A 19,254-nucleotide genomic window follows, 5' to 3' on the forward strand; every position below is an offset into this window, starting at 1 on the left:
GATATTTTTAAAACAAAAAATAGGCTATTAGAAGTATGTAAAGCAGCAAAATAGCAAAAATAATAGTAATATTGCAAATATAGCTACACATTTAATACTGTTTCAAGATTGAAAACTTCTAATACACTTGATACCTGAATTAATCTGATGAATAGCTCACAGAATTATACTACTATGAGAAGATAATATGCTTTTGCAACTTTCAAATCATATATCACTTATTACTAACTTTATTTAAAAGATGAAATGTAATATTTATAAAATAAAGTTAGTCACAGACTCTCAATCTAAACAATTCCAACTTACATAAGGATTTTTATTTTATTTTGTGAATGCAGGAACTTACCAAGTGAAATGCCTTACTGTCTGGTTTAACTTTATGCTTTTCCATATATTTGATAAGGCTGCAGTTGGTGTATCTAGAGAAGAACAGAAAATTACATTTCTAATACGCAAAGCAGTGATGCTACAAAGCTTTCTTAAGCACTCAAGAAACACATTATTGAGAATAGCTGTCTTTGCTAATCTATTAAGCACAGAAAGAAGAGCAACTACCAAGACCAGAAGACTGCTTAAAAACCATTCAAACACTACAGAAATTCATCTGTTCCCTCTTACATGTTTGTGTAATACACATCACATCAATATAAAAAGCCTACTCTTAAACCATGTACAGTCAGCAAACTTGGACTTTTAGCCACTTCACTGTAACAGTTTGAACAGTTTCATTCTATCCAGAGAATTCTACATATTTCTAATATTAGGACACACTGAGACAAATGCCATGTCCGTGTCAACACTGCCCTACAATGTGCAGGTTGTTACAAGAACGTCCACAAACTCACTTTTTTGAGCAGAAGCTCAGAAATAAGGTCTCTAAATGGTTTGTTGCAATAGCATTGCAGATGCAAGAAACATATAATAATAGTGCTCCAAATCCCTCAATTTGATCAGTAGGGAAGCAAAAAGACAACAGTGGTAGGGTCTTAAGGGCAAGTATTAGAATCTGGTAACGTGACAACAACATGTTTAACATATTCTTTCCTTCATAAGCTACCCCAGGTATCATGACTGGCAATTATACTCAGCTTGTTAGAAATACTGTAAGTTTGCTACACTGCTTATACGCAGCTATCACAGGAGAATCATTTTCAGTACCACAGATTTGGAAGCAGCTCTGAGAAACTATGCTTAGTAATCCTCAGAGCTGTCTGAGGTCTTACTGGCACCAGCAGTTTCACACCTGCCACTCTCTCATTTGCTGTCCATGTCTGGCCACTTTTCTATGATTCACATCAACTCAACAGACCAACTTTACCATTAAAAACCAACTTTCCACTTCTTCAGAATCTAAGTCCCAGTTACATAGCCACTGCTTAGGATGAAAACAACCTAAACTATTATAACTTTAAAGTAGGAGGGAGAAATAAAATAGGCATTCTTCAGAAAGCTCATTTCAACACGGACTTACGTGTTTCTTCGGAAATCCTTCATTAAAGTTGAATGTTCAGGCATCTTTTTTATGTCTTCCCAATCTTTATCTGCAAAAATCAGTATTTATTACTTTATTTTTCTTTCTCCTAACTACAACAAAGGCTTTTAAAGTATCAGTGTGGACCCTACTTTTTTCATTCAGCTGCTCTAAGCTTATAGCTACTTATTTCTTTACATTCCCTCTCTTCACAATTAATCTTCTCAGCTCATAAGAGATTCTATTTATATGTAACTCAAGAACTCCAAAAAAAACCCCTACCAGCTACAATGAAGATCTCCATATGACCAAAGGACAACACAGAAGAAAAACATGTCAGCCCAGTGCACTTGCACCCTTCAGGTCGGTTCCCTAATTTATTTAGGAACAACAGTGATCACTGGGTAGGATTACACCCAAGTCTAGTAAACGTTCATTTTCATTCTGATAGTTTTGTTACAGGAAAATGCATGGAGGTACTGTGTAAATCTGTGCCAGCTTCAGCCTAAAAGAAATCCTATTTGTCCAGAAAAGGTCAAGGCGGGGTAACATTAGCACATTCCAATTAAATGACATTTAATCTTAACTCTTTGTATGCACAAAGCCTGAAATGCCTTTAAAAATAAAACAACACTCAGCAACATCACCTGTTAGCCTCAAATGGATTATGCTCTGTAACTACTAAAAAAAAAATTCTATGGACAAGTAGTTTGATTCAAGTCAAATCTTTACCAAAACTAATCATATTTGCAAATCCTTGGAGCTCAGAAGTATCAAATTAATACATAAATCCGTATGTATTATCCACAATCCACATTCTCTACTTTCCCTGTTGTTCTGTTCCTCTCCCTGCCCCTTCTCAAGACAGTTGAAACTTTCAAATACAGCAATTGTCAGTCAAAAAAAATGTTGCTATTAAATGAAAAAACAGTAATTGTGAGAAAAACAGACCTACAGAATTGAGAGTAAACCATAAAACAGCCCTATTTAAGCCCAACACAAAAAACAATGAGATTGTTATCTATTTGTGTAAGCTACACAAAGACAATATCAACTCCAAATAAGGAAGGAAAAGCACAAGGAAATGATAAAATTCTAGGCTAGACACCGAGAAGTTAAGTATTGCTTAAAGAGGATAGATTGAGGGGCTTTCATTAAAATTAAGCCACCTCATGTGCAAAGGCAACACTTATAGCAATCTCATACAGCAGTATGGAAGCAAACTAAATAAAGGAAAAAAGAAAGTCAAAGGAAAACATGAGAGCAATTTTAAGAACAAAATTCTATAATCACACAGAAATAGAGACCACAAACTTTGTGTGATGAGAAGGAGAAAGTCCACCAGCACAGCAAAGAAAGAGGTTACTAATACTAAATGGGAACAGAGAATACAGGGAACACAAGCAGTGAAGAGAAAGATGATTGAAAGGTAAAAATAAGCCCCCTGCAATTCAGACACCTGCAATCATATAAGTACTAGAAGAAAAACATTGAAATGAAAGTATTCAAGATAGCCTGTAGAATAAAAGATACGACCAACACTGAGAGGAAAATGCAACAGGAGACATCCACACTGTGATTTGTTTTGGCTCATGTGACCAGTTCTTTCTTCTCATTTGGACAAAATATTATTTCTCCAGAATGTAACCTTTCTACAAGGGAGAAACAAAAAAAGAAACACCCTCCTCTAATTCCAAATGTAATCTTTCTTTAATTTAGCATATGCATAATATTCAGAAAATGTAGGTATTGTTCTTGGTTTTATACAATCATAGATCACTTTTCAAACATAAAATCAACCCTGGAGAAGTCCCAGAAATATTCTATACTGTTTTTAATCATCCATCATTTAAAGAGATCTTTTAAAAACAGAATATTGATATATTTATAGGCATAGATAAACACATCAGTAATAACAGGAAAAATATTTGATGTAACTATTAGATTCTAGGTGACTCATGACAAAGTTTGTGTTTAAACAGCTTTGCTGCTTTTGTCAGCTGCCACCTTCATATGCAAAAAATACAATACAGATATCTTTCTTTGAACAGCCGTGATAAAAAAGACAACACGTACCTGCAGGAAATCCCATAACGTTGAATATTCTGTCCAGCTGGTCATGGTGATAAGGATTACTAGTTTTGATATCCTCTTGTCGACAATGGAATATTGGCTCTGATGTTAGCAGCTCTGCAAATATACACCCTATGGCCCAAATATCTTTAGAAAAGGAGAACAGAAATAAACGTCAAATGAATCTTTCCAAAAGCATCTTGGTGAAGTAAAATGTTAGTTTTCCACTTATGGGTTAAGGTTCCTACATGGAAAATTGCAAGTTTCTATTGTACAACACTTCTTAAGATTTCCCTTTCAGCTACAGGTCCATAATTCAGTAACACAAGTATCATACAAGTTTAGTGGGGCTTTTTTTTTTTTTTTTTTGTTGTTGTTGTTCATTTTGTGTGCTTTATTCTGGTGGGTTTTTGTGTGTCTGTGTGTGTTCAGTGCTGTTGCTCATTTATTTTTGTTTGCTCATTTTTAAACACGGTTACCACACTGGTAAAAGTGAGTGTGATTTAAAAAAAAGAAAGAAAAAAAACCCCAACAAAAGCTATTTGATTAGCTGTCCACACAAACACAACTGGAGAACCAACCAACACGTCACCTGCTCAAGGTCACACTGCTCCCATCAAAACATTTGCTCTCTCTGATCAGCCCCTCATTTTAACAAATACTGAAAGGTCCCTAAAAAATATGAGCAGTGATAGAGAAATAACCAAACTCCAGCTACAAAGTTTTGCAGTAAAATAATAAAACTGCTCTGTGCGCAAGCATCTCACCCTCTTTAAAAAAATAAATAAATAAATAAATAAAATTCTTTTTTTAAGAAAAAAAGTTATGCTTTTCTTTCTGGATAATGTTCTCCTCAACCTGGGTTTTTTTTTTTTTTGTTATTATTTTTTAAAACAAAAATACTTTCATTTTTAACTGCTTTGTCACAGTCCGCAAAATCAGTCTAAATCTTCTGAATTGCTTCCCCCATTTTTTCCTAGTATACACAAGAGCAGTTTCTAAGTTACACATACTAAAGCCACATCAAACCTTGAATGAACAAGGAAAGGTCAGGAACAAGGACAAAAGCCAATGATGCAGAGAACACAACCCCACTGCTCAGTGCTTGCATGCAGCCAGTTTTTATCAGTGCTGAAAAAAATTATGCACTAAAGGCCATGGTTATCCATGCAGTTTCACATACTGCAACCAGAAGGAAACGCCAATAAAACAAAAGAACACGCAAACACTATAAAAAAAGCAGTTAAAAAGAATGTACTTAATACAAGAAATATGGTACTAACATAGTTGCTGAAAATACATTTGAATCAAAGATTAAAATCTCTGAGAAAAACACTGACACAATATGAAGAAAAGAATGTGCAGTCTGACAGGAGAACTTCAGGTTACGGAAATAACAACATCTGTGCCAATGCACAGCCTCCACGTTTGTGCAGAATAAGAGGAGCCCTGCAGGGGAAATTGTTTCCCCAGAAACAGGTGTCAAGCTTTAACACAGATTTTGAAAACGAGCAGCTTGAGACGGAAAATTTCCCGGATCTCTTCCTTAGGGTCTCTCACTCCCCTCACTGAGGTGAACACCGTTCCCAGGTGCCCAGGCCTCTCCCCGCCCTCCAGCCACAGCCTACCATGGCTCTGGATTTGGGGACACTCGTACCGCACAGCGGCAAGGGGAAAGGCCAGCACAGTGATGGCCACTCAGACTGGTGAGTAGGAGTGATGAAATAAGGAGCTGGCAGCATTCGGCTGATGGAATGAACACCATCCTCACAGTGCCTGCATACTGCCAGGCTGCAGGTCTGGGTGTGCCCACAGCCCCTCCTGCTGCAGGGCACTGACCACTGCCTCAAGCAATTCTGAGGCACTTGTGTGCTTCCAAAAAGACAGAATCATAGAATGGCATGGGCTGGAAGGGACCTTAATGCTCACTGAGCTTTAACCCCTTGCCATGGGCTGACACTGCTTGGGCTGCCCAGGGTTGATCCAACCTGGCCTTGAACGCCTCAAGGGATGGGCTAAAACAGGCCTGACAGATCAGAACCTGTTATTGGCAACTTCCGTCCACTGAAGAGAAACACATACCAAATAGCAAACTTAACATGATTAATTTCTCGCAAACTTTGACAGGTGCAGAAGTGAGGAGTAGCAAGTAAAATGCCACGTTGCATTAAACTTCACTGATACAGGTCAGTGCAGTGAATACATTCTCCATCCTATGCTTTCCCAAGTATATTTCCCAAGCATTTATATAACTAGATGAAAACCTCTACAATGAAATCAACACATTATGTCTCATCATCACATGGGTATTACCAACAGTTTGAAGATGCATCCCTATCACTTTAAATCTAACAGCAGCTAGGAAATTCTTGAGGAGCAGCCATTACACTGCATTGCAGGGCACTCTGAACCAAACCCAGAAATGTTTCATTCCTACAGCTAGTCAGAAACCACAAACAACTTGTCAAAGTTAAGCGTTTCCTCAAGAGTTCAGTATCACAGCTGCTGACCTTTGTACAGTTTAATAGTATTCAATGTCTGGGTGCAATTTGCATGAACAATAGTACGGCAGGTTATCCTCCATTTTACTTACCGATAGCTTTGGTATAATGCCTTGCTCCAAGAAGCAACTCTGGAGCTCGATACCAGAACGTTACAACTACTGGATCCAAGTCTGCTAAAGGCTTCAGAGGTGAATTAAATAATCGGGCAAAGCCCATATCAGCTGCAAAATTTAAAGAGAGGTGTTTTAGTCTTTTTGGAAAACTACCATATATTTTTTATAATGAACTGATTGAGTTTGTTAGAGCTACCATCACTGTGCTAAATAAACACAAAGACAGACTGCAGCAGATAGGAATTCTGTGAGCAGATTTCATGTTCTTAAAGCTTTTGTAGAAGTTACTGGATGCCATCACCTATAAAGTACATCATTATAAATCATTACTAACACGAGCCATTTAGAACGAAGAATTAACCATTGTTCTGAAAAAGCGTATCATTCACTTCTCTCAGGACACTGGTAAATCCTGACTCATTTTACCTGATGTTCTCCGGTAAAATAATCCATTATACTGCATGGTCTTTCAAGAAGCATTTTACATGTGAGCAAAACACAAGTTCTGCACAGGTTAGAATGATTTATAATACATACGTGCATGCCACAAAAGCTACCTACTCGTGAAGTTAGCTGTAGCAAGTTTTCCTCCACAGAAAAAGAAACTAAGCCTACAGCACCTGCCTCCCTAGCAATTCTGTCAAGAAGTTTCCAGCACCAACATAACAGTACTAGACATCATTAAGGTTCTGATTTTAAGCTGTGCTTGGGGGATTAAAAACTGCTTTTTAGAATTGGTAATATATATATCTTCCTAGGAAGCTGCCTGAGCTAGCTGGCAATAGAAATGATACAGGAAAAAAATGGGCAGAGACTAAAATGTGCAATTTCACCCACTGGATCTGCTTGTCTACCCAGTGCTCCCCAAATCCCAAGAACAGGGACTCTGGTGCAGGGGTATACACATGCTGAGAAAGATTGAAAGGACATGAGCAGCCATTCAGAGGGCAAGAAACTATCTGTTATAGCTCACTGGCTGGGGGGAAATCTGCGGTGTAATATGGGTCTCTAACTTGACTAGACAACTTGAACTACTTTTTCATATGCATTCCTATTTATGATTGTTTTAATGCATTTAAAAAGAGAAACATTTTGCCATTTTCTAAATTATAGATTACTGAAGATACGATCAAGTCACTAGCATCTATAAAAAATTAATAGCCTGCAGAAATTGTTTGGCTTTTTTTTTATACTCAAAATGACGCAAAAAGCTTATAAAAGTTATTTTAAGTTAAATGCCAGTTATGTATTTTTTAGAGAAATTAGTTGCACTGGAAAAGTGGATGCCCTTGTTATGGGTTTAATTTCTGCATTTTTTTCCTGCTGTGGTAATATCTTAAGAATATAAGAAAAAAAATAATCTACATTTTGATAACACACTTAGAAATGCAGGGTCCCCCCACCCTCCTCCCCCTGGGAATGGATGGCTCAGAGGACTGGTGGTACAATCCAGAATCTTTCACCCGTCCATGATCAGTCTGACTAAATTTGGTTGTGTTCAAACTTATTCCCAAATTAATTCAAAACTATCCATTAAGAGATAAATTGGTGGTCTGTGTGCAAATATTAGCAAATAGCTGTGTTCAGCAAACACCACCACCACAGTTCAAACTGCACATGCCCAGAGAACAACCTACGTTCTTCATTTTGGAAGCAACTGCTCCATGAAGAATATGGCAGTAGGAAGAAATAGTCACTTCTGCTGTCTGTGCTGTCCCTCTTTTGTACGTAAAGACCTCAAGTTCTGCTGTCAACCCTAAGGCTTAGAGGGGCACTAAAATCTTTCAGGGTAGGATGTGCAGAAGTGTTCAGCCCTGGCCTATCTATTCCCTTGGGTTTCAAGAAGGGAGGGCAGAGCTAGAGCAGCACCAAACGCTCCCTGGAAGTCCTATAGCCCTGTCCTTTACACTAGTGATTAACGTTATAGTTCAGATAAACAAAACAGTAAGTGTACAGAGCAACAGTGCAGAAGAACCACTTCATAAAAGAGAGCCAGAGGGAAGTGAAAAAGACGAACTACCTTTAAAATAAACTAAAAATAAATAAAAGCCTATAAGATGGGGCTGTATTCGCATAACAGATATAAGGAGGCTGTGCATTAGCAGCCTGTTCCCACAGGACTGACACACTAATGCACAGCCTGCTATTGCTTAGTACTGTTAGGCTATGGTTAGTTTTTATGTATTTATTTACTTTAATTTAAAACAATTGAAGTTCTGTGAGTTATCCCCTTCACTCTGAGCAGGAATTCCCACAAAAAATTCTACAGCAGTGGGGAAGCGCTGGGTCACTCCTACCCACTTACAGCCCATTTGGAGCATTTAGCAGGAGTTCTCAGTCAATGTTTTGTCTGAATTCCTGTGTTTTCTGGACTTTAGGATCCCTCATGCTGATCTCCAAGAGACCTGTCTGCCCTTTCAAAAACATGTTGTAGGCTTGATGCCATCTCTGATTTCATTAAGAAGTTTTAAGGTTTTTAGGAGTAGCAGTGGATAGTTCCTATTTAGATTTTGGAAGCAGCAGCAAGATAATGTCATGACATTACTAGGGCAAATGGGAGAAGTTTTAAAACCCCATTTCTTTCTCCTCTCCTCCCTTGCTGACTCCCTTACCCCCACATCAACACCCACCGCCCCACACAAACACCCATTTAAACAAAACATATTGACATTTTCCAGCTTTGATTGGTAAGGCTACCACATTTCATTGGCAGGGATCTAACATCAAGGAGCCAGTCACTCAAACACAGCATTTAGACAATGTCTCCAGCAAATACTAGTATGACAGTAACTACTTTAAGGGGTACAACCGCACCTCCAGAACATTCTAACTTAAATGCTACACTGGGACTTATCAAAGATATCAACATACCAATTTTTACTCTTCCTCGCTCAGGACCTTCACCCATAACTAAAATATTAGCAGGTTTCTGTGGAAAAAAAAATAAATATACAATACATATACCACGATAAACCTAAACACAGTCTCTGAAAAGTTAGTTAAGCTTTGTTTTGCCAGTTTTAAACCAGTTTTGTTTTGATCAAAATGACAAGTTTCTCTACCACGGTAAAGCTGTGCAAGGGCCCAGCCACGGGCTCTCCCTGACTGCATCTCCCTCACGTTTCCTCCCAGTATGGCTGTGCTCCAGCACTGTGCTCCCTATGCTGCTGCCCTACCGTCAGCCACCCCAGCAGGCACTCTGCAGCCTCCCACATTGCTGTGGAACCCCTGGTATTCAACCCGGTGCGCTGGGCAGGAGGCAGACCCTGGCTGCTCAGCATCCCTTGGCACTGGGTGTAGGAGTCATCAGGCACCTCTGCAGACACGTTTTCCATGAAAAAAGTACATTGCCATACAGTTTTATATGGGAGACAAAGATCATCTGGATTATTCCTATTTACAAGTATATACCAATTCAGACAGCGTGAAACCAGAAAGTGTTCCCATTGTGCTATCTTTCTCTCCGTTATTTTGATAGAAAAATACCAATTCTTCCCCTTCTTTCTTTTACTAGAGGTGAGTCACAGAACTGAGCTGGAGCTCAGCTGATGAGTAAGACAACCACTTGCTCCTTAATCCATTCTCCCATCCTCTAGTTTCTGTTCTCAAAGTTAAGTTCTTATAACCCAGTCTCTGTATCTCCGTCAGAAGATTCCTCACATGCTAACACGCTGCATATAAATCAAGCTTCACTGCTTATTTTGAAGAAGAAAGCAATGAAATTCACAATGAAATTTTAAAATTTATACCAGTGTGATTTTTTTTTGTTTGTTTTTGTTTTTTAAATTTTATCTTAAATTGAGTGATTTAGATATCTACTCATACTGTGATTCTTGGACAAAATGGGGTCCTAATCAGTTGTCCATTAGAAGAACTGCAATAAGGTGAAGTTACAATCTAGCTTCTTTTTCCCACTTTACTTGGACCTGAAGAAAGCAGTCCAGCAAGAAAATTTAGGCTACTTAAAAATTAAGAGAATGAATCCTAGTATCTCTTGTAGAGAGCAAAGTGTGATCTACCAAACATTCACTATTACTGAACCTATTAGATTTTGGCATAAAGCACATTCAAAGAGTTAGAAGGCCACAGTTAAATACCAATCTAGTAATAATTCATATTGCACAAAACTAGGTGAAAGGTAATAACTGGAAAAAAAAAAATCCTTGAGAAACTTTATTACTTGGGCCAATGAAAAGCTCCAATGGGGGTTTCTGAAGCTGCACAACCCACGTACAGAATACATAAATGGAGCACAGGGTAAAGACGAAAGCTGGTGTTACAGCTTGGCTGACCAAAGACTTTCTGATAGCAATTACAGCTCAGCAGAGCACACCTGAGCTGTACTAGCTCAGTGATGTGCAGAAGAATTTGTGTCCCACACCACCAACCCCATCTTTTTTGTTTTCTTTTTTTTTTTTTTCTTTTTATTTTTTTTTTTTTTTTACTTTATTTTTTCTTTCTTTACATACAGGTATACATTCCATGCCAGCAGTGCTTCAGCACAAAAAAAAAAAGCAGTATGTGCGCACACGGCCCACAAAGCATCAAATTCAGTTGTTTCAGGAGAAGCTCAGAAATAAGCAAGCCACGTAAGTCTTCAAATCCAGAGGTAATGCTGAAGTTTAAAGCAATTCAAACTACTATTCAAGAAAGACAATCCTGCCACACTCTCTTGCTACACATTGATTCAAGGAGAAAATATACATTTATTTTACGAAAGCTGCTTCAGTGTATCTAGGATGTTAATGAGCTATTTGCCTAATTAATATATTTTTAGCAGAAAGATTACAAAAGCACCAAAGTTTTTCAGGTAAATCGTATGCTATTCTGAAACCTCATATTTTACATGTTGGTAACACTCTTTACAAAAATGCTTATAACATCCTCCTTATTCTTTTACCTTAAAAAATAAAAATTACTACATGGACTGTGATGGGGGTAAGAAGCCATTCTCACACCTGGGCTCCAATACAACAGATGATTAATCAGCACAGCACAGGGTAACGCCTGCCTGAAATGCCTCTACCCTTAGATCAGGGTAGGTGCACAGGAGAAAATACAAAGATGAGACAGAACTGGTTAGCAAAACAGGCAACAACAGCAACAAGTAACTTGATTCATGCTCAGGGTTTGTATTTTTCCTCTCAGGATTCACAGAGAAATTTTAAAACCACAGACAATTTAGAATTCCATGTAGGAGTCTTTGGAAGCCACAAATTACTAAAAAATCTCAGCCATCAATTCTGAATAATCATTCACAGCAGTTCACCTCTTTCTAAAGTCAAAGGCCCTTCTCTGCAAAAGATCTGTTTGAAAAAGATTCTTATTGCAGACAATACTTATCACTGTAAAGAGAGACAACATCATATTTAAAACAAGGATTACAACCTGGAATTTCCCAATATCAAAATTCTATGGAAGAAGTTCTACCACAAAGCAGTACAAGGACAGCGTGGGCACTCCTAAAACATACTGGGGACTCTCAAAAAAAACCACCAAAAAAACAAACAAAAAAAAACAACAATCGAGTCCACTAACAAAATTCAAAACACGGGTCAGGAACTCTTATATAGATCTGTCTCTAGTCATAAAATGGATTAGGCTTAAAGGGACCTTAAAGACCCTCTAGTTCCAACCCAAGTCCACCATCTGGAGAAAAAAGCACCACCAAAAGAGACAGACTGGGAGAAACTGAGTACATATTAGACAACTCTAATTGCAAAGAAAAATAAGCAATCATTAGAAACAGAAGAGACAAATCCAGACAAACATCAGTTTAATGTAGTTTTCGTTTAATTTTCATTATTCACAGAAAATGAAGGTTTAAAGTGCTTATTCAAATCCCTTGGGCTATGCAAGCAAAGAAAAAAAAATCTTACAGCTATTTTTTACATTGAGTTCTGAAAGCAAACTATTTTAAAACAGTAATCTTTTTTTATAATTACTAATAAGTAACTTTTGAAAGTCACTTATTTTTGTTGCAGCTGAGACACATTTATTTTTGCCTTCAAATAAAACAATTTGCTTATTATGCCAGCTAAACATAAATGAGAAAACTGCTGAGATCCTAAACCAAACGTGAAAAGCCATGCAGTAATGAACTGCTGAGTACTTGGCAAAGACTAATAAAGCAACATTCAGATACCTTTATAAGATGAAAACTAATCCCTCCCCACCCAACCCACTTAGTCTCATCAGTAATGGACTAATTCATTCTCATGGACAAACAGATTTGTGACCATGGCACAGCAACTAAATCTTATCCAAAATCTCACTTTGAAGGACTCCTAGACAAGACCTGTGTAGTGCAATTAATCACTATATCTTTAAAGAGAGAATAAATATGTTCATTAAAATATTTTATATACGCTTGCTTTAATCAGTATTTGTAAACTGCACACAATTCCTAAGAAGCAAGCTAATATCAAATAGAGAAGCTATAACAAATAGAGGATACACTGATAGAATTAAAGATCTTCAGGCAGTCTTCCTCTTCCATCTGCCTCATCTAACATGTGAAATACACCACTGCCTCCTTACTCTGACCCCCAAGTCTGGGACAGAAGGCTGCACAATCCTTCCAGGCAGACCACCTTCCTTCACTTTTATTACTGCAATATCTTTCCCAAACTTTTCAGGCAAGCAATGATGTTATATCCATTGCTTCTTTTCTTAAACTTCAGCAGACATCTTTGAATACCTACATCTCTTTTCAGTCCCTTTATCCAGATTGAAAGAAGTTCTTCTGCTCAGTGTTTCCTAGTAGGATATTTTTTACTGATTCCTCTCCCTGTAGTTCTGCCCCAGGGCCACCTATTCATTCGAACTGGAGCACCCCAAATTGCACGCTGCTTCTGTTGAGGCTTCACTAATGCTAAATACAAGTGATTATTTTACATGCCTGGCATATAGTCTTCCCTTACATACAATCCCAGAAGGGTATATGGTTTTGCCAGTCACAAGGTGATTGATTCACGTTGAGGTTATGAGCCATGCATTTCCTTCACATCTTTTCTGCAGAACAACTGCTTTTTAAAAACATTCCTCCATTTGAACAAAACATTACACTCCCACACTGCTTCTAAACATACAGTAAAAATGTTTAGGTTCATTCAGAGAGGAATTCCAGGCTTTAAAACGTATTCCATTTTCTATTTTGAAGATAAAAATGCAAACTACATGAAAATTGTACCAATCCTTCTCAATGACAAGTAATCATAGATCAAAAAAGACATTTGTGTTGCTTGCAGCGAGTTACAAATAAGAGCAGGAAATGATTACTTGTCCTCATGCTAAGTGATTGGAAACCATGCGGCATTTTTTGTGCTCCAGTAAAAGCACTGTCAGAATCTACTTTCAGTAAGTTTCATTCAAAGCAGTGAAGAGGGAAAGAAATAGAGTTTTTGGAAAGCGTAGCAATTGTTTTGCTACTACTTTTAACACTGAACCAGACTGTAGAAATTACTACTCTATATATTTTTCACTACTATACTGCATACGAACCAGTTTGTTTTAAAGGCTATACACATATCAATGAATAACCAGAACTCCTTTGATTTATCTATGGTATTATAATGTAGATGTGACCTTTTTTTGCTTGCCACTTATTAAAGGTTTGCAGTAGTCTGACACAGAAAGAAAGAGCAGCCTGACCTTCTTTGTTACTTCCGTTTTAATGCAAACTTCTAATAAGGTTTAAGCATTATCCTGATTCTCACTTGGGCTAATCCCATAGTTTGGCTGCTAAAACAGTAGAGGGGTGACTTACAGCACTGACTTTTCCAGACCACTGATCGTGCATCTGATGGTCTCACAGACAGTTTTCAGAACTGACCATGCCATGTATTTCTATGTGTGATGAGCCAAGACAGCCGAATTAGTTAACGCTTGTTTTCATTTGAAACAGCAGCTTTGAGAACAATACTCAGCACAGTGGTTTTATCCCTAAGTTATTTTGCCTTAGCAATCAGTTTCAGCAATGATTCTATTAAGATTAAGAATTAATAACTTTTTAGTATTTCACTCTTAAGTATTAAGCCATATAGGAAGAGATTCAAATGTACAACTCCACAATTGCAAAGGCTTTCCAGTATCAAATTGTTCCCTTCTGAGGAAAACAGTTTTTGTGACTGAAGCAGAAATCTAAAATCCTGATGTTATTTCTCACTTCACAGTGAGGTCCTGTGAGAAGAAAAGCTGTACACACACATGTACAAAAAAAAAAAGGAGCCTTCGTTTGGCCTGGTAAAATTCACACCCAATTTCACGGTCTGTGAGCTGCAAAGCCTCACACTTCTTAAGCTACATTGGTTTGCTGAGCAACGTTGTTGGTCTTCAAATAATTGTAACATACACTAAAAATATTCACCTCAATGAGACATGTGCCTGTGCTGCATTCTTAGCAATTCTACCTCATTTTCGAGCATTTTATGGTCACAGAAAATAATTCAGTTACACTTCCATTGGGAACAAAACTCAATACTACAATGCTAAACAGCACTGCAGCACTGTGAAAATATCAGTATTACTGTATACAGCTGATAGCATCAGCAATTTTCTGAAGTTAATCTTTTCTTTGTATTAAAAGATGGGCATTCACAACTGAAACATTTTTAGTGATACATTAACTGAGTTGGTCTTTAACATAAATAATCAAAAGACCACCATAAGCAATGTAACTTTTAATGGAAAATAATACAGAATTCAATGTGTACTGAATCTAATCATTGAAGTATTTTCAATTAAAAGTATATGAATTCTGTTAACAAATTAATTTTCTTATAAAAAAAGACAGCTCAGAGGGTTACGTTTCGATTTTTGGTTTCTTGGGTGTTGTGGGTTTTCTCTTTTTGTTTTGGAGATAAGAAAATATTCAAACATTTAAAAATTAGTATTTAAACCAGGAACTGTTAAATTTTCAAGGTACAAAAGGTATTTGTACAGGACAGAAGTTACATGGATGCCATGTCTATGCCAGGGAATCCTTCTGCTAGGTACTATCAGCATATTACATCTCTGCTTCATCCTGATGAAAGCTGGCTTTTTTTTTTTTAATGCTTTCAACAAGCTTCAAGAATTTATTTCAGTTACTATTATTCAGTTACTGAAAACACGGGGCAATGTAATTTATTAAGATCTGTGCGTAACATGCAGGCTTTTCTATCACTTTGATTAGAAATGCATCATACTGGAAGATGTAATTACGCTTTTCAAGCCAACTGTCCCATCCAGTAAAAGTGTACATCAGACTAAGCTAGAAGGTGCAGCTTTCTGTACAAAGTCTCCAAGGACAAAAAGGTAGATATCATAGGCAAGAAAAGCAATTTCTGCAAGAAAAGTTACTAGCATGTAAACCATGGTTATTGTATCACCCAAACATGCAATAAGAAACTTGAACTAAGACAGACAGACTGGCACAAATGCACTTCCTGTGTATTTTGCTACAAGCGATTCTCATCTCCGTGGGTCTGGGCGGCTGCTTCCTGTGAACACACTGGAAGCAGGGTCTGTGCCTAGCATCACAATCAGATATCTGGACAGTTTGCAAAGCCATCATATGAAAAACCAGGCTAGTAACAAAAGAACACATTTAAAACTACAGACAAGAAAAATCTGGTATAGTGTGCCCATCAGTTCATGTATTTGCATCCCAAGAATTCAACCTAACTCAGGCAGGACTTCTGCCCTTGAAAGGACAAAACCACTCAAGTTACTTTAGTGAAGTCTTCACACACAAATACACACACACAAATGATACGATTATACATACATGAATGATATCCTTCAATGTATTACCTAAATGACACTTAAGATGATTCTTCCATTATCAATATACTTCAATCCTTCGGAAGTAAAAAAAAAAAAGTAGCAGAAGTATTTTTAAAAATACATAATAAACAAAACATAAAAATGCTAGTTCTGCACATGGTCTTCCTGCTTTCTGAAAGATGCCGAAGTCCAAGACAGAATAATATAGTAACTACATCTGTTTGGAAAGCATCTTCACTGCAGTTATTGAAATCTTCAGCTATAGATCAAGGATTAGAATAAATCAGAAATCTTCAGTTACTGAAACTAGCAGGAAGTAGAACAGTTTCCAACACTTCAGTTAAAAATAGCTATGAAATACAGAAAACATCCAAAATGACAGCTGAGAAATAAATATTCAGGAAATGAAATACAAGCGAGAAAAGAACATTACAGTCATCTGACCATCTTTCTTTCCATTCAAACAGATGCATCTTTCTGTTGCTTCATCCCCTCACTTCCATGTTTTATATTGCATGGCAGAATAAAGCAAGCATGGTTTATAATGCATGTTCCTTTCACAAACAACTTATTTTTTCTCTTCCGAAGCATTTGTGAAAGCAGTAAAAACAGACTGTGAGACTGCTGCATTAACTACTACTGAGTTTATGACTGACTGAAAATACCAAGCTCTGCCTGTACGAAGAGATGGGATCCTTCATCTGTCAAACAGTTTTGAGCAGCCGATTAAAGAAGTTTGGAACACTGTATTTTTAAACACTTAATTGTGCAAGCTGCTTAGCAGAGAGCCATTAATAGAAACCTCAAGCCTTCTGGACAGCTAAACAGCGATGGCAACTTTCACGAGGAGCTCATACATCTTCCCAAGGAAAATACTTGCATAAAACTTTTTGATGGCCCAGTTCTCTCATGGTCAAAATAACGAAAAAACAATATACAATTACACGGAACATAAAATGTATTGCTTTTGTAATCAGTATGGGGTCAAAAAAATTCCCCCAAACACTCTTCCGTATTCTTAAAAAGTTTCTCCATTCTATATATTCTTATCCAAACATTCATCACAAAAATCCTTAACATCTTCAATTTAAATGTAGTAATACTCGGAAAACACCTTCCAAACACTTTTTGCACTACCTGTTTACTTTTGCTACAAAGAATTGTCAACGTATTCCATTGTACTTTGCTTCTTATTTACCCTTCTCTCGCAATTAAATCAGGCTTCTAAAGGCTATCCCATCCTGTCAGAGATCCAACAAAACAAACACATTATGCATTATTTTAAGTAGGCTGGAGCCCTTTTGAGCATTCACAATTTACAGGAGCTGGTATTAACTCTGGCAAATTTAATATCTGAGGCACCAATCAAGATACTGCAGTCCTTAATCTGTAAGGGAAAAGGTAAAGGATGCTTGAGAGCTTTCAATAACTCCAGGAAAAGACAAAGACATGGAATCTTAAAAGCCTTCACTGAAAATAAAATTAAAAATATTTCACATATTTAATATATTAATCTGTTCACATTTTCTCCATTGCATCATTACATATTTCAGTCTAAAGCACCTTAACAAGTGGAGGCGTTTTCCTGAAGGCAATGCTACGTTCTCAGCATCCAAGTCCTGCATTCTCCTGCATTTCTCACTGCATTCCAGCACCATCTTGTTTCCCTTGTCCACCTCCAGAATCCTCTAGCACCCCTCCCATCCCCTATCTGCTTTGAGGACCAAGTAAAGTGAGCCAGGAGAGGCGTGTGGTATAAATGCCCGGTGAATCACTGTCAAAGGAATGAAGGCAAGCCCGACTGAAATGGCCTTGGTACAGCTCCCAGTCATCCCTCCCCAAACATGTTCTCCTTTACCTGATTACTTCTTTTTGTGAAGTTTCTAAAAAACGTCATGGCTTTGATACTTTATCTTTTCATCACATATATTTGAAATTTGATAAATACAAAGGTTACGTGAGGGAACTAGCAAAAACCGAACACTCATTTCAGCTTTGTTCCCACTTATGCTGTTCCAGCCATCTCTCTAGAAATTAAAGTAATAATGCTGTCATTTCTTCTAAAATGCTCTAAAGTACCACCATGTTTTCATTTTAGAAATCAGTAAACAATAAGCAGACAAGGACATCTGTGGTACTGTTACTGAATATGTTCCACTGAACAAGGACAAACCTCACTAAAACTAATACAACATTATTTAATTCTTTGGGACACTGAAAAGGCCTTCCCTGACTTCACAGCAAGGTGAGGATGTAAACAGTTTTTAACATCGGCCCTGAAACATTCCATCCCACGCTGAGGGGCTTCTGCAGAAGGAGGAGAGAAAACAAAAAGCAGCATCCTCAGACGTGCAATTCCTCTGCAGGTAATAAGATTCTTCACACCTAGGTGGTCTGAGGTCAAAGTTTAAAAAGAATGTGATTCACAATGACATTGAAACATCAGGAAAAAGTGTGTTGTGTGCACTGCTTCATGTTTGACAGTTCCACAGCAGATAAGTGAAAAATCTCACTGAAGAAGTATCAACGAATTGTAAATGACTGCAGGTTTGCAAATATTATCCACGCTGTTAGATGAGTGCAGTGTAACTTCATGCCTCCAAATAATCATTCATCCCTGAGCCATCTGGTGGTTAATAAGCAGCCTTATGTTCTCCACTCTTCTTTTTTTTATTATATCTTATATGTTGCCGATGTGAAAGTTTACACTAACTATGGAAAACTGAGAATCTTTAAATGCATTTACTCAAGGTAGTAACAGTTTAAAAGTAAGTCTGCCTACTTTTGCTCACATTATTGCCTTGCTTAATTGGCAAACTTCTAATAATTTTGTTCCACCTTGATCTGCAGCTCTGGGCAAAGACTGTGTTTACTGCAGTTTCAAAGCAAGATATTCTCACATAAAGCCAAAGTGCTGTCATCTGAAAATTACAACTTCACTACAGTGATGTTGGACTTCACTATTATCTCCAATTATTTTTAGAATTATTTATAGAAGAAAAATATCGAACTAAAAACCAGGAAAGGTATTGATGACCTAAATTTAGGTTTCAGTAAAAAAAACAAAACAAAAAAAAAAAAAAAAAAAACAAAAAAAACACACCAACCACAAGTCAATACTGATACATAAGACAAACTATCAGAGTTGGACTCTATCAGTATAAGATAATGAAAGGCTTAATAAATTTAGTCATCTTTATGATACTCGGATAAGGTTGGACTTTATCAACAAGTCAATATAATCTGGAACAAAAGCAGTTGTCTAAAAGAGGTGAACTTGGAAAGCGTTTTTGAAGTTGGGAGATTTCTGACCTTCCCTGCACTC

General features: G+C 37.3%; 1 protein-coding gene across 5 annotated transcripts in view; it reads right to left on the minus strand.

Annotated features, from left to right (window-relative positions):
* Positions 1 to 19,254, minus strand: part of CDK8 (cyclin dependent kinase 8) — a 65,766-nt gene that overhangs the window by 12,038 nt on the left and 34,474 nt on the right. For 4 of the 5 annotated variants that reach the window (XM_042838915.1, XM_042838914.1, XM_042838913.1 and 1 more), the window contains exons 5-9: positions 9,033 to 9,090; positions 6,138 to 6,269; positions 3,548 to 3,691; positions 1,472 to 1,541; positions 347 to 419 (exon numbers count right to left, since the gene is read on the minus strand). In XM_042838915.1, the coding sequence (XP_042694849.1) occupies positions 347 to 419; positions 1,472 to 1,541; positions 3,548 to 3,691; positions 6,138 to 6,269; positions 9,033 to 9,090 (477 nt within the window). The remainder of the gene's footprint in view (positions 1 to 346; positions 420 to 1,471; positions 1,542 to 3,547; positions 3,692 to 6,137; positions 6,270 to 9,032; positions 9,091 to 19,254) is intronic. The other variant, XM_042838917.1, reaches the window with a different exon arrangement.

The sequence above is a fragment of the Centrocercus urophasianus genome, unplaced genomic scaffold (genome assembly GCF_019232065.1).
Source record: "Centrocercus urophasianus isolate 14NV4802_14NV808 unplaced genomic scaffold, USGS_Curo_1.0 seq_9, whole genome shotgun sequence".
In the NCBI taxonomy this organism is placed as follows: domain Eukaryota; kingdom Metazoa; phylum Chordata; class Aves; order Galliformes; family Phasianidae; genus Centrocercus; species Centrocercus urophasianus.